Source organism: Chlorocebus sabaeus, chromosome 11, assembly GCF_047675955.1.
Source record: "Chlorocebus sabaeus isolate Y175 chromosome 11, mChlSab1.0.hap1, whole genome shotgun sequence".
Classification (NCBI taxonomy): Eukaryota; Metazoa; Chordata; class Mammalia; order Primates; family Cercopithecidae; genus Chlorocebus; species Chlorocebus sabaeus.
The window spans coordinates 103,916,037-103,942,673 of NC_132914.1; the positions used below are offsets into that span (position 1 = coordinate 103,916,037).

At 44.3% G+C, this 26,637-nt stretch overlaps 1 protein-coding gene and 1 long non-coding RNA gene across 7 annotated transcripts in view; one reads left to right on the forward strand and one right to left on the reverse strand.

The window, feature by feature from the left end:
* Window positions 1-26,637, forward strand: part of RFX4 (regulatory factor X4) — a 181,979-nt gene that overhangs the window by 152,813 nt on the left and 2,529 nt on the right. For 4 of the 6 annotated variants that reach the window (XM_008004541.3, XM_073021059.1, XM_073021060.1 and 1 more), the window contains 3 exons: window positions 64-234; window positions 15,257-15,419; window positions 18,469-18,607. In XM_008004541.3, coding sequence (XP_008002732.1) covers window positions 64-234; window positions 15,257-15,419; window positions 18,469-18,607 — 473 coding nt within the window. The remainder of the gene's footprint in view (window positions 1-63; window positions 235-15,256; window positions 15,420-18,468; window positions 18,608-26,637) is intronic. The other 2 variants (XM_037996587.2, XM_073021061.1) reach the window with 2 other exon arrangements.
* LOC140712794 (uncharacterized) overlaps window positions 1-26,637 on the reverse strand; it is a 97,674-nt gene that overhangs the window by 57,201 nt on the left and 13,836 nt on the right. The gene's annotated exons all lie outside the window — the stretch shown is intronic.

The following is a 26,637-nucleotide window of genomic DNA, read 5'->3' on the forward strand; positions in this document are numbered from 1 at the left end:
AGTATCTTAGAGACACTTGCCTTTACATTTGGTTCTAAAAACTTCCCCTGTGTCTATCCACAGCAGAAGTCCGAGAAGAGATCATCTTGACAGAGGCTGCAGAGGCTACGGCGCCAACCCCTTCACCAGTGCCATCGTTTTCTCCAGCAAAATCTGCCCCATCTGTGGAAGTGCCACCTCCCTCTTCCCCTGGTAGCAATCCATCCCCTGAGTACACTGGCCTCAGCACTACAGGTAATGGGAAGTCCTTCAAAAACGTTGGGGAGTTAATGTTTGAAGAAAGGGCTTTCTGCCAGCCTGGGCAACATAGTGAGACTTCATTTCCACAAAAATCTAAAAATTAGCCAGGCATCTTGGCTCACACCTATAGTCCCAGCTACTTGGGAGGCTGAGGTAGAAGGATCGCTTGAGCCCAGCAGGTTGAAGCTGCTAAGAGCCATGATTGCACCACTGCATTCTAGCTTCAGTGATAGAGTGAGACCCTGTCTAAAAAAAAGAAAAAAAGAGCTTTCTGGAAAAACATTCTTCCCCCACAATCTCCAAAAGATAATGCCAAAACCTAGGTATCTCCCTGGATTTGTGAATGACGTACAGGTACTCATTTATTCATTGGTACACATTCTGTATGCTGCTGTTTTCAAGTTGGCAAATTAAGCACATGATACAATCCAAAAACTAAGCCAGAAATGATTATAATGCTATATAACATAAATACACAAACATTCTTGAAAACAAGAAAGGGAACTCTCTGAATCAAAAACTGAGCTGCTTTCTTTTTCTCTGGAAAGGGAGGCAGACAGGAAACCTTACACTAAACTATGGCAACCACAAGGAGGCAGGGGCTGGGAATGTGAGTGAGTCTTGAGCTAAGCTAGAGTTGCCGGGCACATGGCATGAGGCTGATGCTACCGCCCACACAGTCCAAGATGTGCACAGGAGTCTCCTAAGATTAATTTACAACTAAGAATTACCCAAGCTTGGATACACACCCAAAAGGCGGCAGAGATCCAAACAGATGTTTGTACATCAGTGTTCCTAATAGCATTTCTCACAATAGCCAAAAGGCAGAAACTACCGAAGCATCTATCGATGGATGATGGATAAAGAAAATGTGGTGTATATATATAAATGGAATATTACTGAACCTTGGAAAGGAATGAAATTCTGACTCATGTTACAACTCAGATGAACCTTGAAGGCAGTATGCTTAATGAAATAAGCCAGACACAGAAGTACAAATACATGATTCCATTTATATGAGGTACCTAGAACAGTCCGAGTCACAGACACAGGGAATGGAATGGTGGATGTCAGGGGCTGGAGGGAGGGGAAATGAGGAGTTAGTGTTTAATAGGTACAGAGGTTCAGTATGCGATGATGGAAAGCTCTGGAGATGGATGGTGGTGATGGTTGCACAATATGGTGAATATACTTAATGCCATTGAACTGTACACTTGAAAATGGTTAATATTGGGCGTGGTGGCTCATACCTGTAATCCTAGCACTTTGGGAGGTCGAAGCGGGTGGATCACGAGGTCAGGAGTTTGAGACCAGCCTGACCAACATGGTGAAACCCTGTCTCTACTAAAAGTACAAAAATTAGCCAGGTGTGGTGGTTGGCGCCTATAATCCCAGCTACTCAGGAGGCTGAGGCAGGAGACTCGCTTGAACCCAGGAGGTGGAGGCTGCAGTGAGCTGAGATCGCTGCAGTGAGCTGAGATCACTCCACTGCACTCCAGCCTGGTAAACAGAGCAAGACTCCATCTCAGAAAAAAAAGGGGTTAATATGGATATATGTTACCACAATTAAAAGTCACCCAAGCATCTGTGGAAGCCCAATTCCATGAAGGAGGAACAACAAACTTAAAAACACAGAGAGTCTATATCCAAAGGAATAAAGTTAATGGGACAACCCAAAAAGTATTGTTAAGATGAGAACTAAAAATAAATCAGTCAGGCACGGTGGCTCACCCTGTAATCCCAACACTTCGGGAGGCCAAGGTGGAAGGATGATTTAAAGCCAAGAGTTCGAGACCAGCCTGGCCAATATATTGAGACCCCATCTCTACATAAACTTTTTTAAAAAGTTAGCTGGGCATGGTGGTGTGCACCGTGGTCCCAGCTACTTAGGAGGCTGAGATGGGAGGGTCATTTGATCCTAAGAGTTCGAGGCTGCAGTGAGCTATGATCAGGCCACTGTACTCCAGCCTGGGTGACAGCTTGTTTAAAAAAAAAGAAGAAGAAGAAAGAAAGGAAAGAAAGAAAAAGAAATCATACCCACGAGAGTCAATATCTTCAAAAGGAAATATATAATTGTTGAAATAATAATTTCAATAGATAGGTTGAATATTAGAAAATTAGATCCAACTGAAAGAGATCAGTAAACCGAAAGACTGAGCTGAGGAATTCTCTGATAATGTGGCAAAAAGAAATACTAAGTATAAAAGTGATGTTGAGAAAAAGGACTGATAAAGTCAGAAATTCCAATATTCATTTAATAAGTGTCCAGAGAAAGAATAGAGAGAAAGTGAAGGTTATAATAGCTGACAGTTTTATAAAATGGAATAAAGACAAGGCTTTTTAGACCAAAAGCTCTCATTGAACATGTGCTGAATAAATGGAAAAATAGAAAAAAATCACCTCTAAGTCCACTGAAGAAAATCAAAGATAAAAGAAATCTTATTAGCTTCCCCAAAGAAAATGCATAGATAACCTCCAAAGGAGAGAAAACCAGACTGATAACAGACTTTTTATCTGCAACATTAGATTCAATATCTGAAACCATACTTTCGAAGTGTAAAGAAAAAAACCGCATTGAAAACTTTGGATCCAGAATCCTATATATGTTTATTCATTTATATATGTACACACATGTATTTTTTTCCCCCTGTGAGGACATTTTATGTGTCAAGTCCTGTGCTGGGAAATAAATAGATTAATATGCCAAGGTCTTGCTACCAAGAGGGAACACAAGGATAAAGAAAAGTACAGAGACAACTGTTATGAAAGGAAGAATGTGGTATATGCAATAAGTGAGATATAAACTAATGCTATGAGGTTCCTAAGGAAGGAGAGATTCTATGTGGCTGGAAGTATCAGGGAAGACCTCACAAAGATTCCAAGCTTTGTGGAGTGGAGGGCTTGGTCAGGCTGTGATAATTAATTCATTATCTTTCCATCCAAACCTGCTCTACTACCCTCCTGTTACCCAGGCAACAAATACGGGCATCAGCTTCAAATCTTTCCTCTCCCTAAACTCCTGTATTAGTTGGGGTAGGCTAAGCTGGTGTGACAAATAGATCCAAACACAGGTGGAGTTAACAAAACAGAAATCTATTTCATGCTTGAAGGCAGTACTGCTAGGGTATTCAGTCATAAAGGAGGCTCTCTGTAATGCAGCCATTTGGAAACACGTGCTCCTTCAATATTACGCTCCATCATACCCCAGGGCAGTGTTTCCCAAACTGTGATCCAAAGACCAAAAGTATCAGTATCTCTTGGAAACTTATTAGAAATGCTCATATCTGGTCCTGCTGCTGACCCAGTGAATCAGAAACTCTGGGAGCACGGCCCAGGAATGTTGTTCAACAAACTTCCAGGTGATCTGATGCTCACTAGGTTAAGGACCACAGCCTGAGGGCTTTGTCAAGTCTGCAACCAGCCGGCAGAAATGGAAAAAGGGCACGGAGGATGAAAACCTACTCTCTTAAAAGCCCTGGCCTGAAGGTAGCACACGTCACTCCCACTTATATTCCATCAGTGAGGACTTAGTCACGTGGCCTCATGTAACTGCAAGAGAGGTTGGGAAATGTAGAATAGCATGTACCCAGGCAGGGAAGAGGGAACAGCTGTAGGGGCGACAGCAGGCATTCTCCATCACATTTCCCAAGTCCAGTTGTTCTAATACTAACCTAGATTGATCTGTTCCTTCCCATCCTACTTGTGCCTCTGGTTCAGGCCACCCCCACCTCTCACGGACATCAACAGTGACTCTCAAGCTGATACCCTGCCTCCAGACACTCTGTCCTCTCTCATTCTACCCACTAAGTCTCGTTTTCATGAAGCTTGTGCCTCCTCAAAGTGCTGGGGCAAAGAACCCACTGCCTCACTCTAAAAGCCTTAAAGAGCTCTCTTTCTCCAAATCACTTCTCACACTGTTCCTTCTTCTTGGACTAGCCTCTTTCCACCCTCTGCCTGATAAAATTCTACTCATCTCCTTTGATGTTTCCCTCACCCTCCAAGTTAGACTCTTCCTCCAGACCCTCACAGCATGGACTTAATTATATCCTAATTCTATTTAGGACTGTTTCCAGAATAGACTCAGAACTAAAGTGTTTGTTGTTGTTGTTTTTTGTGGGGGGCCAAATAAATAAGGTCAGATTGCTCCATTCAGGATGTCTTTTATCATTCACTCATTTACTCACGTATCTACCCATTTATCCAAAAAATATTTCTCAGGTGGCTTGGATATGCTAAACACTTTCAGATAGGTGCAGATACAATGGTGAACAATAGAAGTGTGGTCCCTGCCCCCTGGGAGTTTATGTTTAGAGGTTAAGGTTCTTGATGAACAAACTGACAGTAACAATATAGTGTGAGGACTGCTAGGTTGGAAGAAGGGTCAGAGTATTATGGGAGCATGAAGGAGAGGGGAGAAAAGGTATTCCAAGTAGAGGCAAGAGAGGGCATGTTACTTTCAGGAAACTTAAAAGTATATATCCTGGAGACTTTTGGTTAATTCCTTCCCCAAAGTTTCCTCTCTATGGAACTACACCTACTTAGAGAGGGATTGAGTGGATGCTTAAGAAACTGGAAGGACTTGCTGTCTTGTATACTAGCCCATAAACTCAGTGGCCCTCTGTCAGGGACAGCTAAGGAAATTGGATTCTTCAAAGTATTGAAAAGTTGGGTTGTTGATAAATGGCATTAGATCAAGCTTTGATTTCACTTTGGGTACACAGCTAGAGAGCCCTCTTCTGTGGAAATTTAGATGTGAGATCACCACATTTGTTTATATAGATGCGCCTCAAACTGTATTTTGTTTTCTGCTTTGAGGAGGAAGAAAGTGATCAGGCTCCCACCTCCCTCCCATTTTCTTTCCATAGTGGGTTGTTGTAGTTCCTGCTTAGAAGGCTCAGAAAAAGTAAGTGTAGTGAAAAGAATGACTTTGTTCACTGAACATTAAAAGGAAAGAGAATTCAAGTACCGTTCACAGCTCTTCACGCAAGTCTGAGGAGTTCTTCAAAGACTGGGACTGGCTGGGCGCGGTGGCTCAAGCCTGTAATCCCAGCACTTTGGGAGGCCGAGACGGGCGGATCACAAGGTCAGGAGATCGAGACCATCCTGGCTAACCCGGTGAAACCCCGTCTCTACTAAAAAATACAAAAAACTAGTCGGGCGAGGTGGCGGGCGCCTGTAGTCCCAGCTACTCGGGAGGCTGAGGCAGGAGAATGGTGTAAACCCAAAAGGTGGAGCTTGCAGTGAGCTGAGATCCGGCCACTGCACTCCAGTTTGGGCGACAAAGCAAGACTCTGTCTCAAAAAAAAAAAAAAAAAAAAAAAGACTGGGATTATTGGGCAACCATCCTGAGTCTCCTTTCTCCCTAAAGAAAGAGCCGTTTACCCAAATATCCCTGTCACCACCAGGGAGACACACACGAGTCTGCTAGTGATAACATCCTTACTTCTGAAATAAACAGGGAAATTATACAAATAATACAGTTCTGCATTGTGAAGCAGAAACCATTTGGATGAAACATTTCTCAAAGTGTATCAACATTTCAAATAAGGAGACACACTCTAAGGGAATAAGGGATGGGAGGGAAGAGTGTGAAGGAAACATGTCTAGGATCTTCTCCTAGTTCTCATCCAGCTAGTGAGTGTGCCTGGCTTTCTTCGAAGCAATGTGGAGGCCTCAAAGTATGGCAGGTGTGATAGACAAGGCCACAGGAATATCATAAATGTCTTCAGATATTTCTGTGCAATGTGTTCAAGAGCCATAAAAGTAGCTTCTTAGAAATACAAATGTGAAACAGGTTCTCTTCAGATGATTTTAAGCTTTGAAGATTTTGGCACATTCCAGCTTTGTTCTCAGATATCTCCAGGGGGCATTAAAAATGTCATCCTATATAAGACTATGTATGATATTTTTCTCAAGTACCACTTTTGAAATACTCCATTGCTAAATTAGACTGGATCTGGGCATGTAATGTAGGTCATGGTCTTGGAGAAAAGAAACCTAATTTCCTAACAACATGTATGATTGTATAGGCACATTATATTATAAAGCACAAATTACCCATGATAGAAAGCTAAATATTAGGAAATCTATTATGGTAGGCTTCTTACATTTGGAATTTGTGCAAATTTTCATTGAACAATAGTGTAAATTGTAAAACAATTATGTAAATCTTGTAAAATGTATTTGCCATGTTTCTTTTTTTTAAAAAAGTCAACTCAGCACATGGTTTTCATGCCCAGTTAATTTTTATTTCTATTTAAAAATTATCGCTTGATTTATATCCCATCTACTTTCCAAAAAGTTTTGAAGCAGTTTATAATAAATAGAGGAAAACCAATTTCATAAAAAGGACCAAAACCAGGAAGAAAGAAATAAAGGTGAGGAAAATTAAATGAAACAAATGTTAGCTTTAAAAGTTTATTAAAATCTTATTAATACGTGAAATGTTATGTGACCCAGTTATTTTGTTGGGTTTCCAGCTTATCGCTGATCAGACAATGTAAATATTACCAGGTTTGACTTGTTGAGAATTAAGGCCAATCAAGTACCTGGGACTCTTTCACAAATGTCCCACTTTGGATGGACACTTCTCCATTTTTCCGCTGTGAAAAAGGAACAGTATCATGTGTGCTTGGTGGCACAAAGCTAAAATTAATTCATTGCGCATAACCTTTTGGCATCCTCTGATACAAGGACTAGGGAACACAAGGTAGTACAGATAATGAGTTATGACTCACTAGGAAAACAGTCACTCTGCTTATCTGTATCTACGTCTAGTTCCATATCCATGTTTCTAAATATATTTTACTAAGATTGTACTTATTAATTGATTTTTTTAATGGGCAAAGAAAGGGAAATGAAATAAATATCGGCTACCTAAAATTAAACCTGATATATGGCCAATTTTGGTTGGGTTTACGGCAATGTCATGATAAGAGGCTGGTTAAAGGATTCCATTCCAACAGATTTCCGCAAGGTAAAATCTAGCCTGTCTGTTCACTTTCTCCCCCAAATTTGTAGGCTTGCTACCTTCCCTCATGACCTGGCAAAGTTTAGAAACCTTAACTTTCTTTAAGGAAAACTGGCTCCTTTCCTCCTCGGAAGCATGGCAGACAGTGCCAAACTGATCAGTCTATTTAACATGACATTTGGCTGCAATTCTTTCATGTCATCTAAAGAAAAACGTTAAGCTCCTACCCTGTCCCATCAGGCCACCAAAGGGTTCTAAAACCTCATTTATGATGTCATTTTAAGTATTCCCTCCTTCAGCAATGACAATAAAAGTTAACTATTAAACTCATGTTTTCAACTTCCCACCATGGGTTCTCTACAACACAAAACCAGCAAATTAAATCACTGAGATACTAGGATACTTAATGAAATAAAAGCGAATTCCTCATAAATGGCCCTAACTGTAGAACATCTGGCCTGCCCAGCTGCATTTTCTCTACATCAGTTGAGGATGTAACAAAGATAACCGACCCTTAGTCTTTCCAAATAACAAAAGCCCAGTTATTCTGAGGGCAGCTAAACCGAGTGGGATAAGATGGACACTTCAGCTCTGTTGCAGAGTCTGCGATGACTCATTTACAGGACCTCAGAGTTGTCACTGCTAGTGAATTCCTCCTTCTTTCGTCCCTGCTGCTGCTTTTTCTTTAAAGTAATGGAATCACGAAAAAAAAGCTGGGATTGAAAATAGATTGTTTAATCGACTCTTTTTTTTTTGGATCACAAAATCAAATCTCAGCTTGCTGCTGGGACTTTGGGCTCCCTCATTCATTCATTGTTCATTCATTCAACAAATATATATTTCGTGTCTAATTTGTACCAAGTCCTGGGAGTACAGAAGTGAAAAAAAGGAGTCATAGTCACTGCCTGCATGGTACTTACATTCTAGTGGGTAAGAGTCAATACAGCAGTAAACTGCCAGGTAAAGGTGCAATTTCAAACGGTCAAAGTGTTATGTGTAAAAATATTAGTGTGCTATGAAAAAGTATAAAGTGGGGACCCATCTTAGTTGGTGGTCAGAGAATGCCTCTCTGATGAGGTGACATTTATCTGAGACCTGAAGTTTTACAAGGAGCCAGCTACATAGAGGTTGGGGAGGGAAAAAGAACTTTCTATGCGATGGGGAAAAGCACGTGCACAGGCCTCAGGCAGCAAAGAGCTTGGCATAGTGGGAACTGACAAATGTATATAATAAGTAAGGAAGACAGTGGCAGGAGAGGAAGTTACAGAGCTAGGCAGAGGCTAGATTATGCAGCGACATAAGAAGGAACTGATTCATTTGCTGCCCCTGGTCAGTTCTGTCAATCAGATTTTAACCACAGAACTATTGGTAAAGTATAATTCAAACAGGTGAGGTTTCCAGCTTCAATAGGTGGTCTCTTTAAACACAGCTGTCTTAAGGATAGATGATAACCAATGACGGAGGTTGCAGTGAGCCAAGATCGCACCCCTGGCACTCTAGCCTATGTGACAGAGTGAGACTCTGTCTCAAAAAAAAAAAAAAAAAAAAAAAAAGGTGATAGCCAATGGCATACCTAGAGATATAGGTAAATATCAATATATAGTCTTCTTTCCCTGTCTCAGTCATGAAGATTACAGGAAATGCTTGTTTAATAGCAAATACTGTTAAGCAACATTGTCCAAATAGAAATTTCTGTGATGAGATGGAAATTATTTCTATCTTAGCTATCCAAAACAGTAGCCATTAGCCACCTGTGGCTACTAAGCACTTCAAATGTGGCTAGTGGAACTAAGAAACTGAATTTTTAATCGTATTTAGTTTTAATTCATTTAAATTTCAATAGCCACGAGTGGCTATAGGATAGGGCAGAGCAGCTCTAGAATCTTGACACACTTAAACCAGCTTACAAACAAAAGGCATAGGTTAGCTTAAAACTTGAGCAACATCTGTGATGGTTCACAGAATCCTCCTAAGGAAAAGGTTAAAACTGTGGTCCCCAACCTTTTTGACACCAGGGACCGGTTTTGTGGAAGACAGTTTTTCTATGGACCAGGGAAGTGGTGGGGGCGATGGTTTCAGGATGAAACTGTTCCACTTCAGATCACCAGGCATTAGACTCTCATAAGGAGCGTGCAACCTAGATCCCTTGCATGTGCAGTTCAGAGGGTTCACACTCCTATGACAATCGAATGCTGCTTTTGATCTGATAGGAGGCAGAGCTCAGGCAGTAATACTTGCTTGCCTACCACTCACCTCTTGTGCGGCCCAGCTCCTAACAGGCCATGGACCGGTACTGGCCCTGGGGTTGGTGACCCCTGGGTTAAAGGATTCAGTCCAAGATCTGAAAAAAAGGGTATAGCCAGGTAGCTTGGGAAGCACTCTAAATTTTCACAAGTCTGTAGCAGAATCTCAGAGCTTCTGGGGTTTTTTTTGTTGTTGTTGCTTTTGAAACAGGGTCTCACTCTGTTGCCCAGCCTGGAGTGTAGTGTGAGCACAGCTCACTGCAGCCTCTACCTCCTGAGCTTAAGGGATCCTACCACCTCAGCTTCCCAAATAGCTGAGACTACAAGCACACACCACCACATCCAGCTTTTGTATTTTCTGTAGAAACAGGGTTTTACCATGTTGCCCAGGCTGGTCTCAAACTCCTGGGCTCAAGAAATCAGCTCACCTCAGGCTCCCAAAGTGCTAGGATTATAGGCATGAGACACTGCGCCTGGCCAACTTGGATTTTTAATGGCCCTTAACATACAGGATGTGTGACACGAGGCAGTATGTTATAGAGCCTTGTTACTCAAAGTGTGGTTCACCGACCAACCACATTGTCATCATTTAGAAGTCTGATATAAAGGCCTCACTCCTAACCTACTGAATCAGAATCTGCATTTTTAACAAGATCTCCAATGATTCAAATACACATTCAAGTGTAAGAAACACTGCTATGGAAAGGGTTTGGGGTTGGGCAGACCCGCATTCAAATCCCAACTCTGCCACTTACCTGAGCAAGTCATTTAACCTCTTGGGCCTCACTTTTCTCACCCGAAAAAGGAGGTAATACTACCTACCTCAAAAGGTTGTTGTGAAGACTGAATGGGTCAATGTATAAAAGGAAATGAGCATGAGATCTGGTTTATGTTAGATGATCATTAATTCATTTATTTGACAAATCATTACTGACTGTCTATTACATTCCGAGCACCCCTCCTGTCCTGTGCTTAAAACCCGTTCCAAAACAGAGCAATCTTGGGGAAGAAGAGTGTTTTGTTGGGGATGGGAGGGGAAGAAAATGTTCCCCTGTAGCAGTTTCAATACTGTAAGGTGACCAACAACTGCTTCTCTTGGGATCTTTACAGGATTCTCAAATATCAGGGGCTTCCACCGCTATCCTCAGACCTTTAAATAAATAGAAATGTGAGGAGGGGAGGGGAGAATAAGAGAAAAATATAGGAATTGAACAAATAGGGAAGATTTGCTATTGTTTTACTGACAAATAAAAAGCAGTAGACTTGTCTTAAAAACTAAGCACAAACTGTAAGCTGCACAGATTTTCTTTTATTAGCTTTTAAAAAAGAAGCAGCAGCAATTCTCACTGGAGGTCTCACTGGTAGGAAAGGGAATTCAAGGGGTGTTCTTTTCTGCTCCCCAGGCAAAAAGGGTTTCTCACCCAAGCCAGTAGGTGTTAATCTGCTTAAGCCTGCCTGAGTGGATGTGTTAGATTGCTGGCACATGGCCATTTAGGGGTTTTGTTCCCCAGACCACAGGAGCCCATTTTTCCAAGAGTTCCACTAGCTTTTTGTTTGATAACGTCTATTTCTAGCAGCATTTACTCCTTCAACAACAAATTCAATGGAACGAAAATTTACTGAACACCTACTATTTGGCACACCCTCTGTTGGGGATACAGAGATGAATAAGGAACAGTTGCTGTGCTCCAGGGGCTCACACAAAAGTAACTTCTGTTGCATTCTCTCAGGTGATGGCTATTATCATGACTTCTTCCCACTGCTTGGAAAAAAAAATTCTTTGGTTTCCTTGGCTGTCCCGTTTAAATATCCACTGACCTCGCTGTGCTCCCCTGAGGTCCCAGAGGCTTCAAGGGTTAATTACTCGCTTGTTGGGGCTGGTTCATTGTTCTCCCAAACTGCCCACCCTCTCCGATTCCATTTCCAATTCTAAACTTTGTTTAATGTATTAATATTTTTCTTTTTACAGAGGCAATACACATTCATTACAGAAAAATACAGATAAGTAAAATAAGGGAAAACATTTTAAAACTCTCCTCAATCCCACCACTAATGATAATCTGTTTTAATAAACATGACTTTTTAAAAACTATAACAGTAATATAATTTCACATGAAGTTCAAAACATAGAGGAGGGCAATTATGCATAATCCAGTCATCTAAGTCGTGATCATTTTGGGGATCTTCCCTTCCCATTTTCTTGTACTTACAAATCAAGCCTGACAAATCATTATCAAGCCTTACAAATCAAGCCTGCTAAAGTCATTATCTTTTGGGGGAAGAATATGGAGTAGAAGTGCAAAGCAGGAAGGGGTACTTTCAGCTGTGCTGGTGAGTAAGGACACTAGTAATTTTATAGAAAAACATGTTAGGAAATTTGCCGTAATTGGCCAAATTACCGTTGCTATTCAAATGTTTCATCACTGGTAATAGAATCTCACCCAAGAAACTTGCCTTTCTTTCTTGGGGTCTGAAATGAGAAATACAGAAATACCTATTTTAAGAAGTTTTCATGTAAGAATACCTGAATTCGTAATGAAGAGTGCTTGAATACCATTAAAAGCCTACAACATGCCAAGATCTCTGACATATATTATCTCAACCCTCACAACAGTCCTGCAAGATAGATATTATTACTCCTGTTTTAAAGATGATGAAACAGAAGCTCATAAAGTTTAACAGGCTTGCCCAAGATCTTACAGCTAGCAACTGGCAGAACCAGAACCCAGAGCAAAGATACATAACAGTAGAGAGTAGAAAGTGTGTGGCAGAAAGTGTCTGGGTTCGGAGCCCGACTGAACCACCCACTCACTCCAGGACCTTGGGCAAGTTATTTAACATTCTAAGTTTCCTTGAACTGGACTTTTGTATGATGCCATTAGCCTGCAGTTAGTGTTGACAAAAGGAACCATCCTTAGAATTAAGATGAAGTCCATTGTAAGGGTGTTGAGGACATTGTTGAACAGTTCATAGTTAAAGATATTTCTGTTTGCTCTGAATATGGAGGACAGTATACTCCCAAGCAATCGACAATCTTAGTGCTCCTAACTATTCAGGTTTCCAGGAGCACTGGCTCCTGGAAAACTTGTATCTAAGTTTAAAATTCACATATAGGAAGAATTTGGGCGGCATGTTTCACCTCATTCCGACTGCACTTTTTGCCTCCAATTCTGCTTTTCTTTCTTCTTTCATTCCCACTTCCATTTTATTGTCTCAAATCTTTTATATTGCTATACACTCCCTTAAATTCTTTTGGATTTAACCTTCAGTTTCCTCACCTATAAAATGGGGGGATAATGTTCTTTTAAGGGTGTGTGACAAGCACTCAGCACAGTGCATGGTCTGTAAGAGATGCTCAATAATGGTATCTCCTTTCATACTCTTGGAATAAATCTTTGCCACCTCATTACAACAAAGGACATTATTTGCATTCCAAAAGATTCTTCAATTTATGAAAGGGCTCACCAAAGGGTTCTTTTAACAATAAGCAAAGGTATTTAAAATAGGATACCATTTCCACATTTCTTCAAGGGTATTCCTTACTGAGTCTCTGTCACATAACTGGCACTGCGCTGATCCACCAACTCTGCTTCCTCCCACTACTCCATGTCAATGCAGCTCCTCTCATATGCTATTTGCAAAGTCCCTGGGATGGAATGGACTAATTTTTAAAATGAAAACCTTTCCTTTATCTTCCCAGAGGAATTTTTAAATAGAAATGGTCTACTGCAGAAAATACAGAATGGGAGATCAAATTTTCTCTTTTACTTCACCTTAAAAATGTCCTTCCTGGCCGGGTGCGGTGGCTCAAGCCTGTAATCCCAGCACTTTGGGAGGCCAAGGCGGGTGGATCACGAGGTCAGGAGATCGAGACCATCCTGGCTAACATGGTGAAACCCCGTCTCTACTAAAAATACAAAAAACTAGCCGGGCGTGGTGGCGGGCGCGGTGGAGGGCGCCTGTAGTCCCAGCTACTCGGAGGCTGAGGCAGGAGAATGGCGTAAACCCGGGAGGCGGAGCTTGCAGTGAGCCGAGATCGCGCCACTGCACTCCAGCCTGGGTGACACAGCGAGACTCCGTCTCAAAAAAAAAAAAAAAAAAAAAAAAAAAAAGTCCTTCCTTACATTCTTCAGTTTTCCATGTACCTAAAAGGGGATGTTGGATCCCATTCCCTCTGCCTTCTAAAACAAACTTGATTATTTCCACCATATTAACATATTTTAAAATTTATCAGAAATTAAGTTGTCTGATGAGTTTAATATTGCTGTTAATGATTTATTAAATTATCATTAAAAAAAAAAATTCTAGGCTACGAGTGGTGGCTCATGCCTCTAATCCTAGCATTTTGGGAGGCTGAGGTGGGAGGATCACTTGAGACCTGGAGTTCAAGACCAGCCTGGGCAACATAGTGAGACCCTGTGTCTATAAAAAATTTCAAGGCCGGGCACGGTGGCTCATGCCTATAATCCCAGCACTTTGGGAGGCTGAGGCAGGCGGATCATGAGGTCAGGAGTTCAAGACCAGCCTGACCAACATGGCAAAACCCTGTTTCTACTACAAATACAAAAATTAGCCAGGTGTGGTGGTGTGCGCCTGTAATCCCAGCTACTCAGGAGGCTGAGGCAGGAGAATCGCTTGAACCCAGGAGGCAGAGGTTGCAGTGTGCTGAGATTGTGCCACTGCACTCCAGCCTAGGAGACAGAGCGAGACTCCATCTCAAAAAAAAAAAAAAAAATTTTAAAATTAGCTGGGCATGGTGGTACATACCCGTAGTTCCAATTACTTGGGAGGCTGAGGTGGACGGATCTCTTGAGCCCAGGAGGTCAAGGCTGCAGTGAGGGCCATGATCATGTCATTGCACTCCAGCGTGGGTGACAGAGTAAGACTTTGTTTCAAAAAAACCAAAAAACAAAAAACTAACCATCTCATAAAATATTAAGCATTTAATTTTGTCAGGTTTTTATCCCCCAGTCTTTAGCACTTTCAAGGTATCCAATTAAATTTAAAAATAGACAAAGGGAATTCATAATTTGTATAGAATAGGTCACTGTCCAGGCCACTGTCTAATAATCTTCAAAAAGACCTGAGCTGGCAGATCCCAATAATCTACTTATGTTTGCTTTAAGCAATTTGTTGGATCCTTAACACCTGTTGAGTTAAGCGCTGAAAAGTTAATTGGCAGTGCCTATCTAGGCTGTATTTCCCCAGGCTTTCCTTTTCCTTCTGGCCCTCCCTTCCTTTCTTCTTATCTTTCTCTACCCTTTTCTCCCTTCTAAAATTTTTATTGAGTCTTTTGGCGGCCAGGCTTTGTACTAAGCACTGGGAATCCACTGGTGGCCAAAATCCTGGCCAGGTGCCTACCCTCTTGGTGCTTTCTGTCTGGTGAGGGGACCATTAATCAAATCACATTCACTAATGGGTGTAGGATTACAAATTGCAGTAGGTACCACTTAGGCCTACAGTACAGTGAGGGATCTGGCCTAGTCTGGGATTAGGAAGACGACAGCTTTTTGGACTGTGAGAGGAAGAATGAGTGGGTAATAAGGCAGCAGAAACATGTGCAAAGGCCCCGAGGTGCTGGGAACTGTGGTGCTCTGAAGACAATGAAAGATAATGTGGCTGGACCAGATAAAACAAAGACAGGGGATGGGGGATGCCTCTGGTGAGCTCAGCAGAGTCAGAGATACATGTCTTGTAAAGATTTTGGCCTTCAACTTAAGAACAAAGGGAAGCCACTAAAGTAAGGAAGAACAAGGCATGTGAGAACTGTTAATGATCGAGACGTCTTAATTTGTCTCTGCAGGAGCAATGCAGTCATACACGTGGTCTCTAACATACACAGTGACGACGGCTGCTGGGTCCCCAGCTGAGAACTCCCAACAGCTGCCCTGTATGAGGAACACTCATGTGCCTTCTTCCTCCGTCACACACAGGATACCAGTTTATCCCCACAGAGAGGAACATGGGTAGGTAACTTTCCAGGGATGCTGCTGGACTTTTAAAATTTGATCTAAAGAGGATGGGTGCAGCAGCTCACACCCTATAATCCCAGCACTTTGGGAGGCCGAGGTGGGCCTTTAAGTCAGGAGTTCGAGACCAGCCTGGCCAACGTGGTGAAACCCTGTCTCTACTAAAAATACAAAAATTAGCCAGGCATGGTGGCGTACACCTATAATCCCTGCTACTTGGGAGGCTGAGGTAGGAGAATCGCTTGAGCCTGAGAGACAGAGGTTGCAGTGAGCCGACATTGCACCACTGAACTCCAGCCTGGGTGACAGAGCGAGACTCCGTCTCAAAAAAAAAAAAAAAAAAAAAAAAAAAAAAAAAAAAAAAAAGATCTAAAGAGGGGTTTCCTTAACAGCTATTTTCTCAAAGAACAGGAAGGGTGCTACCCTCTGCTGAGTTCCCACAATATCGTGAGCACTGTATTGTGTAATCCCCACAACAACCAGGGTAGGTAGGTAGGTAAGAAGGTGTTAGTGACCCCATTTTAGATGAGAAAATTGAAACTTGGTTCTCTTCAGTTCCCCAGGCTCACACAGCTGGCACATGGTGGGATCTAACTGAGCACATGTCTGACTCCAAAGCCTGTGTTCCTCCCTCTTCACTCCTTTAACACCTCAGCTGAAAACCCCTTTCAGCAGTTCTCCTGGCTGGCTCTTTGTACAAATTGCAGACTTACAGAGCGTCATCTTAGGTTCAAGTCTTTTATGATTCCACTTAGAGAAGGGCTTCCTCACCTGAGGGCTGGAGGTCCCTTTAGGGCTGCAGTTATTCATGAGGTTCAGGGGATTCCCCATAGGTTCTAGTGGTGCTTTATGCCCTGGAAAGATGCATCATTTGTTTTGCCCATACGTATATATTTTTCAAATGTGTGGAGTGATGTTGCTGTGATGAATGAACTACAAATCCATACAAAAGTGTTACTTGAATCCTCGTAGTTCTTTGCAATTATGCATTGTCTTTATCAAAAGACACTAACCTTTCAATGTCTAATGAGCAGTGATCTGAAAAGCACTTAGGATATTAAAAAGAGATCCTGACTGGGCACAGTGGCTCATACCTGTAATCCCAGCACTTTGGGAGGCCAAGGTGGGTGGATCACTTGTGGTCAAGAGTTTGAGACCAGACTGGCCAACATGATGAAACCCTGTCTCCCTACTAAAAATACAAAAATGGGCCAGGCGCGGTGGCTCATGCCTGTAATCCCAGCACTTTGGGAGGCCGAGGTGGGTGGATCACGAGGTCAGGAGATCAAAATCATCCTGGCCAACGTGGTGAAACCCCATTTCTACTGAAAATACAAAAATTAGCTGGATGTAGCGGCACGCGCCTATAGTCACAGCTACTCAGGAGGCTGAGGCAGGAGAATCGCTTGAACCCAGGAGGCAGAGATTGCAGTGAGCCGAAATTGCGCCACTGCACTCCAGCCTGGCGACAGAGGAAGACTCCATCTCAAAAAAACAAAAAAAGAAAAATTAGATGGGCGTGGTGGCAGGCGCCTGTAGCCCCAGCTACTCAGGAGACTGAGGCAGGATAATTGCTTGAACTCAGGAGGCGGAGGTTGCAGTAAGCTGAGATTGTGCCACTGCATTCCAACCTGGAGAATAGAGCAATACTCCATCTCAAAAAAAAAAAAAAGAGAGAGAGATCCTACCATGTGGTGCAGTGGGCCTGACCACTCCCAGGCCAGGTTCCAACAGACCAGTTGTGGGGGACATGAGAGGAGGAGGGGGAGGACCTCTCAGGTCCCTTCCACAGTTGGCCCAGCATAGTACAGCACAGCGGTGACCTGACAGTGTGCACAGGCCTGGATGTTGGTGTACTTTTCCATAGGTTCAAGTGCTCCCAAGCGGTCAATCGGGCAGCCATTATTTTCTCAGAAGGCCTTTGAGAGTATTTCCACACATTTAGAATAGACTCTGAAAACCCTGTTTCAGAGAGATTTTTGATTCAGCAGAAATATCAGAAAAAATACTCACATGGTCATAGGTCAGCATCTTTGCTATAAAGATGTTACTAAGAAGAACAGTGATAATAATAGGCTATGTCTACACAGGACTTTCTGGTTTATAGAGTGTGTTCACACATATGATCCTCAGAATGACCGTGCACAGTATTTTTATGGATATGAGAAACAGGGTCGTGAAAGTCACAGCTAGAAAGTGGTGGAGTCTGGCTTAGAACCGGGGTCTTTGATGCCTGTTTGACCATGCCCTGGTGCTATCCCCCCAGGAGACAGCTTACAGAACCCCACTATATCCTTCCCCATGATGTGGAAGCAGAGGCCTGAGTGATACAAAAACATAAATCTCACAGTGGTTTCTTTTTTGTTATCCCTATTTGATTCCAGGATACAACAGGGCTTTTAAACACAGCAGGAGTACAGGTTTCCATCACTAATGATGTTTGGCTCAGGGCTAGATTTCATCTCTGAACGCTGGCTGGGGGAAGGGAGGTATGTTCTAGGTGTTGAGGGAGTAGGAAAATCAGCCTGGGGTTTTAAGTTAACCATAACAAGGCCACAAAAGTGGAAATGGTAAGAATCAAAAGGAAGAGGCCAGACGCGATAGCTCATGCCTGTAATCCCAGCACTTTGGGAGGCCAAGGTGGGTGGATCACCTGATGTCAGGAATTTGAGACCAGCCTGGTCAACATGGTGAAACCCCATCTCTACTAAAAATACAAAAATTAGCCGGGTGTGGTGGTGTACACCTGTAATCCCAGCTACTCAGGAGGCTGAGGCAGGAGAATCATTTGAACCCAGGAGGCGGAGGTTGCAGTAAGCCAAGATCATGCCACTGCGTTCCAGCCTGGGCAACAGAATGAGACTCTGATTCAAAAAAAAAAAAAAAAAAAAAGACGAAAGAATGAAAAATGGGGTTGGGGGGTGAAGGGGGAAGAAAAGAGAGAAAAAAAGAAAAAGGAAAAACATAGATGAGGTTCTTAAAAAGTTGTCAAACTGATCTGTTCTTGCTATTACTCACACTATTCAATGTGCTTGATGCATTTTAGATACACGGGAAGCTATAACTATGGGAGCTATGGCAACCAGCATCCTCACCCCATGCAGAGCCAGTATCCGGCCCTCCCTCATGACACAGCCATCTCTGGGCCACTCCACTATGCCCCTTACCACAGGAGCTCTGCACAGGTGAGTCAGTGGTCCTGGTTTCTTGCCCAGACCTTGGTATACTTGGTGCCAAATCTGGTTAACACAGTTCGTAAACTGTTATGCATGCTGTGTGTGCAGTGTGTATGTCCCCAAGGAGAGGACAGTCTTTTCATCAGCGTCATTTCTGGCCTCCAATGGCTGGCCCACAGTGGGTGCTCAGCCAGCGTTCATGCTCCATTTGCTCTTACACGCCTGGTTGCTAAACAGTTTGTTTTTCATTCTATCCTCTCTTTGACTTCTTCATGCCAAGATCTAATCGGCCGCATGTCTGCTGCCCTTTTTCGGGCAGCTACCCTCACCCTGGGCCTTGGGTCTCCTTTCCCATCACCACTCTCCTGGTGCAGACCCTCATGGAGTCTTGTCAGGACTGGTCTCTCAACATCATTCTAACTGGTCTCGTGGTATCCCGTGTCTGCTCTTTTCATCCAGCCCACACACGTAATCTTAAGCGGAAGAATCCTCCTGAAATGGATCCCTTTTCAAATCACTCTCAGGCCCTACCTCTCCTTGGGCTCCGCACTGTCTAATAAGCCAAACCAGCCCTCCGTGGTCTGTGGGGAATGGACAGGCCATGGCACCTGGCTGCATTTGGAAAACCACCGCTGGACACTCTATCTGTCTAACACTTTCCTGTGCATTGGCTCTGATCCGACTGGTTGCCAGTTCCACTCTGCGTCCTAAGTATCTCTGTATGCCCTCTGTGCTCGTCTCAGCTCAGGCCTTTATCATATCCAACCCAGATGAAGACAGAAGCCTTCCTGATGGTCTCTGTGCCTCTAAAAAGTGCCCCATCTCTGGTTCATCCCCGACACTGCAGCTAGAGGAGTCTTTCGGAAGAAACCCAACTGACCATGATACTTTAGCTGTCTTTGGCACATCATCGCTTTCCAGGTCAAGTTCAATTCCTTAGTATGTCTCTTAAGACTCGTTACCTTTTTGGCCTACTCACCAACTCCCTCCCTCCCCCCAGCCATGCCAGCCCTCATGTGGTTGTCTTGGATGTGCCGAGTTCCTCCAAGTCTTTGTAGATATTGTTTCCTCGGGCTGGGTGTCTCTTCCCCAGTTTCTTCTGCTGGGCATTTATGACAAGCATCTTGCTGTCTTTGTGGCATTCCTGAAAGTACCCCCTTGCTTCCTCCAGGACCTTATTAGGTGCCACTCCCTGGGCTTCCTCTCTCAGTAGCATTTCTCACACCCTGTTATCACCACCAACTTTCCTGTTTGACACGCACAGAGACCCTAAGCTCCCTGAAGGCAAAGATTAAGTCCAGTATCCTGAAGTCACAGCACTTGGCACCTATAGAAAGAGGAGCTACCTTCTCCTGAACACGTGCTATGTGCCAGGCTCTGCGCTGAGCACTCTCCACATCCCTTGGATAACCCCTGCAGAAAAGGAAGTGAGACTCACAGTAACCTGCCCGAGGAGTTGAACCCAGGAGCTGTGACTCCTGTCCAGGCTCTCAGGCACCACCCCCTGCCGCCTCTCAGATGCAGGCATTCACTAAGTGTACACCGAGCAGATGAGTACATGGGAGGTGGCGTCAGCATGAACAATAGTACGGTGTGCTGAGCATGCTCACTCTATTCTGCAGGCACAGGAAGCTAGGGAGTGGTAAGATCAGAGCTATGATTAACAAAGAGAGCTCTCAGGGTCCCCACAGAATGAACCAAGAAGTGGGGCTGGTGGAGGCAAGGGGGCTCTGCTCCAAAGCACTTGTAGAAGTTTAGGAATGAGATGGCAGGACTGACGCTAGCGTGGAGGCTGTAATTACATCAGCTGTTAGCACACAGACTCGTCTCTGAGGGAGGGCACCAAGGAGAACATATCCACAACACATGGCACTCTGGGCAAACAGGTGTTTGTTTTGATTTCCATCTGCAGTACCAAGGGGAGCCCTGGTTTAATCCCCAGACAAGCCAAGAAGTTGATTCCACTAAATCATCACCTGGGGCATTCATTATAGGTTTCCAACTGCGTCACACAGAGATGCCAGCTCCTTAGGAGCTCCCTCTCTTGGGAGCACTCTGTGCTCCTCACTGTGATCCACTGCATGACTGAGAACAGCTGCAACAGCCTAGGTCACTCCACACACTCCAAGCATCTCATTCATTCATTCATTTCTCAAATGGCTCCTGGGTAACTACTATGTGCAAGCACTGCACTAGCCACTGGGAGCACAGTGAGAAGGAGACAGAGCATGCCTGCTTTGGTAGAGCTTATGCTCCAGTGGGAGACAGCATCATCAAGCCACAACTCTGGGCATTGTCTTCCCTCCTTCTTCACTTCCTCATTCCCCCTCATGAAATGGCAGAAGCTGGTTTTCTGGGGTGATATTTTTAAAGCCATTGCCATAAAAAGAAGCCAAGGTCTCCTCAAGGCCCATGAGGTCCTGCTCTGGAAGCCACAACAGTCCCCAACTGGAACACTGTCATTTAATAGCTGGTCTTAATAGAATGGCCCAAGGACAAGCGAAAGCCCATGGAAGGGCCCTTTTAATCCAGACAAGGTGTGAGAGTCTAAAGGGTCCTAGGCCAGGCTCTCCGCCACCATGCCTTGTGACTCTTAGACGAGTGCCTCTGACACTCCCCTCAACACATACACACACTCCACACTTCGTGGTTTATGCCTTAGTTTCCACCTGTAAAATAGGGTGGGGAGAAATTAATTACATCGGTCTCTACCTAGGTTGATGAGTGAGGTCAGTGTTCAAAACGGGGTACCTCTCTGGGGGAAGGTGCTGTCTAAAGACAAAGTATCCTTTGTTTCGTTTTCATTAGCATTTATTCAGAGCACTGTTCTAGGCATATTTAAATACACAGACTCACTTAATTGCCCTAACAACCTTGGGAAGAAGGCATTTTTGGAGATAGGATCTCACTCTGTCACCCAGGCTGGAGTGCAGCTGTGCAATCTTGGCTCACTGCAACCTCCACCTTCGGGGCTCAAGTGATCCTCCCACCTCAGTCTCCCAAGTACCTGGGACTATAGGCGCATGCCACCAAGCCCAGCTGATGTTTGTGTTTTTGTAGAGACAAAGTCTCGCCATGTTGACCAGGCATGTCTCAAACTCCTGGGCTCAAGTGATCCTCCTGCCTCGGCCTCCCAAAGTGCTAGGGCTACAGGCGTGAACCACTGCACCTAGCCTTTTCCCTCAGTTTTTAAAGATAAGTAGACTGCCTCAGTAGGTAATGCGCCCCAGGCCATGCATCCAGTAAGGGACAAAGCAGACTCAAATGCAAATCCTCTAGCTCTCAATCCCAATGCTAAACCAGTGGTACTGAATACTACTGTTTTGGAGAGTGGAAGGTAAATTCAAGAGGTTACTGCTGCTATTCTTAGTAAGTTTCAAGTTGCCAAAGAGAAGCACACACCCCAAGATAACCTTATTTCTTTCCTTTATTGGTTCTTTGGTTTAAGGTTGAGCATAGAGAAAATCCACTGCAGGGCTAATTAGTTTTAGCTTTCCAGAGCAGGGGTCAAGCTGTTCCAATTCTGAGTAACTGAATATCACAATTCACTACATCAGACTCACTAGGGAAAAGGACAGTCTGAATTGGAAGAAAAATTGCAAGTATGCAATATGGTTGGAGAAATGCAATTGGTCATCAGCACAAAAGTAACTGAAACTACTGCAAATAAATGCCAGCTAGGTTTCCTTAGAGGGCTGATACATCTGTGAAGCACAGTAATTATAGGGGTCCCAGCATTTCTATGCTCAATTTTAAGTCATTTGTTTTCAAAATAGAATATGTGTATGCCCTTATTTACACTACTTATTTATATAATACATACTTTCTTCCTGGGTAATACAAAGGTAAGCCTCCCAGCCCTGCTTAGATTTTTATAACTTCTGACTTAGTCCAGATGAATGAGGTTTCACAGTGTAAGGTTTGAATTATTTTGGAAAAACATTGCAACTGTACTGCACTTGTTCACATGAAAGTAAGCTGCCTCTTTCCAGGTTCCCCATTCCTAGGTCCAACCGAAAGGAGAAAATAAACCAGACCAAGTACATAGCTACAAAATATTTCTGAGCCTCATTCAATACATGTTCATAGAACCTCTGCCCTGTCAAGCAGCCATAGTGGAACTGGGGCCCCTGAGCTCAAAAGCCATTTGATCACACTTAGACTGGAAAGCTGTCCCTTATTTATCATCTGAAAGGCAGAGGCCAAGCCTTATCAGCTAATTACCGCCTCTCACAGAATCTCCAGCAGTCTGGCCCAAACCAACCCAGGACCGTTGGGTGCTACAGCGTTTGCTTAGGGCACTGTACTTCGGGTTGACGTCTTGGGCCAAAAAGAAAAAAAAAAAAAAATCAATCAATGATAGTGTTGTAAGATCCCTGACTGTAGAGCCAGGCTCCCTGGGTTCAAATCCCAGCTTTGCCTCCAATTAGCCCTGTGCCTCAATTTTCTCATCTGAAAAATGAGGATAATTATGGTATCTATTTCACAGGGTTGTAGTGAGGGTCAAGTGAGTTAGTAAAGGTCAGAACAGGGCCTGGCTCATAGTTAACACATTTTATTATTATCCTTTGTAACACCGCAGTTATCATATTTAGGGTAATTTTATAATTAAGATCTGTCTCCCTCACTGTACTGGCTCTGTGAAAGCAAGCACCAAGTCCTTTTTCTCTCCCCATTATATTCCCATGGCCTAGCACCGAGCTTGGCCCTCAGTGAGTGCTCAGTAAATACTTGTCAACGAAACGAATGAATGACTGGTACTAAGTTGCTGTGTGATTGCAGTAGATCATTTCCCTTCTCTTGACCTTAATTATTTCACCTGTAAAACCAGAGGTAGAACCAGATGGTTAGTCACTAAGGCTCTTCCTACCATTAATGGACGATGACCCTATGATTCTAAAAATAACATTAATAACAGCTGACACATTTTGAAAACTTACTACACAGGAGTTCTACGTGTTTCACATGTAATAACTTAACTAATCCTGACTTTAAAACCTCAGCAGCAGGGGGATGGTGGCTCACCCTTGTAATCCCAGCACTCTGGGAGGCTGGGAGCCCAGGAATTCCAGTAGGGGGGCCGTTTGAGCCCAAAAGTTCGAGATCAGCCTGGGCAATGTAGTGAGACCTCATCTCCACAAAAAATTTAAAAATTATCTGAGAGTGGTGGCACACACCTGTAGTCCCAGCTACTTGGGAGGCTCAGGTGGGAGGACCACTTAAGCCTGGGAGGCACAGGTTGCAGCGAGCTGAGATCACCCCACTGCACTCCAGGCGGGGTGACAGGGCAAGACTCTGTCTCAAAAAAAAAAAAAAAAGGCTCAGCAGATGTGGACTGTCTGACAAAGAATTTTTGGGAGCTACATCCTTCTCCAGAAGAGGCTAAGAGAAGAGGCTAAGAGGCTAGGGGTGAGCCCTCTGGCAGTACTTTGGTGCAGTGAGAGCTGCCTTTCATAGCAAAACAGTTTGTGCTCCTGACTGGACCACCTTTCACCCCTTGTTCAAGTAGCAGCTCATTTGGTAAGGGGTCAGGAATAAAGGGCTCTTTCTTCCCTCTCCATGTGTAGGAAAGTCAGCCCTTGGTGTGGAGAGTCATTTCTCAAAATAGATCTTCCTAATATGGTTCCAAAGAGACCAAGAGTCAATCGTAGCTGAGATGGGCTTATGCCATAGGCATCTGATGAACGTTGGACTGTGTGTGCAGGCACACACACGTGCACACAGGCACCCCTCATACACTCCTCTCAAGGGGTGGTAAACTGGTGACTTATGTCCTTTTTAAAATCAGTAGCAACAGCATATGATTTAATCCAGAGAATGGTAACTTCCTGTTACAGGCCCTCAACAAAAAGTGCCTTATTCCAGACAGAGATCTCTGGACCCCGGAGTTTGTGCCCAGCATGCTTAAGGACCCTGCATGAAACCGGATGTAAAGTGTGAGAGGTGAGGCGGGTGCCATGGGCCAGCCTCTGCCACTCCCACCAGACTAAATAGAAGCTTCATTGGTCATGTTAATGACCAAGCCAAGGCAGTGAGCACTTCAGCTAACTGGCCTTTCAATGGTCTCTTCACTACAGGGAAAACGAGTCACTGACTCATTTGCAATTAGCTGACCTAACAGGACAGAATTTTCCATGCTGGATTCTGTGGTAACAGAATTTTATTGTCACATTAGAGATATTTTGAGCCAGTCTCGTTTCCAGGCAATTACTCTTTTGAGTGTATGACACAACTTCTGAGCACAGCTGTGTCGAGGGTCCTTGACTAGGCACAAAAGCCACACTCTCGGGTTCTGTGGGAAAGAGCCCAAGTCCATTCTGTGACATTTTACCTACATGAGCCAAGGCAAGGCAGACTCTGTCGGAACCAGCAAGCTGAGGCCAGGTGAGAATTCTAAGGCCCCAGAGCTCTGTCGGGGAAGAGGGAGCTTAGAGAAGGAAGAGCAGCAGAGGGATTAAAGTCTAATGGGCTGGCCTCCAAAAAGGGAGTGCTCTCCTGCTCCTGGGTAACTTGGTAGTGGCAGGTCAGCCTCCTTTGGGACGGTCATATCAATGTGGAGAAAGCATGCTCCCCAACTGGGTTTCTATGCCAGCTCTTCCACTAGCTTGCTGTGTGACTTTGGGCAGGACACATGATCTCATGGGGCCTGGCTTTCTCATCTGTACAACATGGGGTTGGATCCCAGGATTCCTAAAATTCGTTCTAGTAGTAATGTCCCAATGTTCATTTGCTAACTATTATTTAGCACCTGCCAGGTGCTAGGCACCATGCCAGATGTTGGGCACATGGTGTTGAACACAGCAAAGCCCCATCAGGAGTATATGAATATAAGCCAAAAGAAAGACCTAGCTAGCTGCCAGGCAGGATGGTAAGGCCCCGGCCCAAGAGGCACAGGCTGGGGTATTTAGGTTCTTGAGATAGGATTCCAGAAAAGTCTCTCTGAGGAGGTGACATTTAAGCTGAGATAGAAAGAATGACAAAATGGCAGGTATGGCAGGAGCCAGGGGTAGGGGTGGTAGAGAAGGTTCTAGGCAGAAGGAACAGGTAGGACAGAATTCCCTGAGTTGGAACCAGCTTGGCATGCCATGGGACCAGAAGGGAGGCCTCTGTGCCAGGAAGAGCACCAGGAGGTGAGGTGACACCCAGGAGTTCACTTGAGAGAAAATCAGGTGGGGCAAGCAACCTTTCTGAAAAAGGATCATTTTGTAGTAATAGTTCCTAATGTTATCTGTTTAATACACCTGGGATCTTGTTTTTTTGGGACAGGGCCCAATCTTACTATGGTCTCACTGGGATTTAGAGCGGTTCCTGTGCTAGAATCCCACTGTGCAGGCCTGAGAGTCCACCACTGCTGCCACACAAACAGCATCCTGCAGGTTCCCATGATGCAGAGCACAGGGGTATGTGCCAGTGTTTCTGATCTGATTTGGGATTAGGAAAGCCTTGGCGTGCTGTCCATGGTCTCCTTGGCAACAGCCCTTGGTGCCTTCTCCCTTGAGTTCCCAGACACCACCTACGCCCTTCTCCGTCTTTTCTAACTGTTCTTTTGGTTGTGAAGTGGCTATACTCTTGCTATGTAAGGCATGCCATCCTATGTAGGGGGAAAAGTCCCTCGCTACTCGAATTAGGATCCCTCTTTCCTGACCTCTGAATTGCTGGTTCTCTTTGCATGCTTCAGGCCTAAGCACCTGCCCCAGCTCCTCTTAGGCTCTCACTCACAGAGGAAGAGCAGTTCCCTGTAGCCACCTAGACTCCAGGGAGCAGCCATTGTTGTCATAGCCCCTTCTCCCTGCTGTCTAGGCTTCAGCCTGTCTGTCTCCCTCATAGGAGGCAGCCTCCCACCTAATCCCCTGGGGCTCCACTTTCCAACTGTCAGGGAAGACAGATGGGGAGCAGAAGAATTCATACATTCACACACTCTCCTCCTCACTGCTCTGGCCATCCTTGTTGATTGGCTCCTGTCCTTGGTGGGGTATCCCTCAGCACAGCAAAGAAATCTTTGTGCTGACTGGCCTGCAGACTGGGAGCTCTCAAAGGGA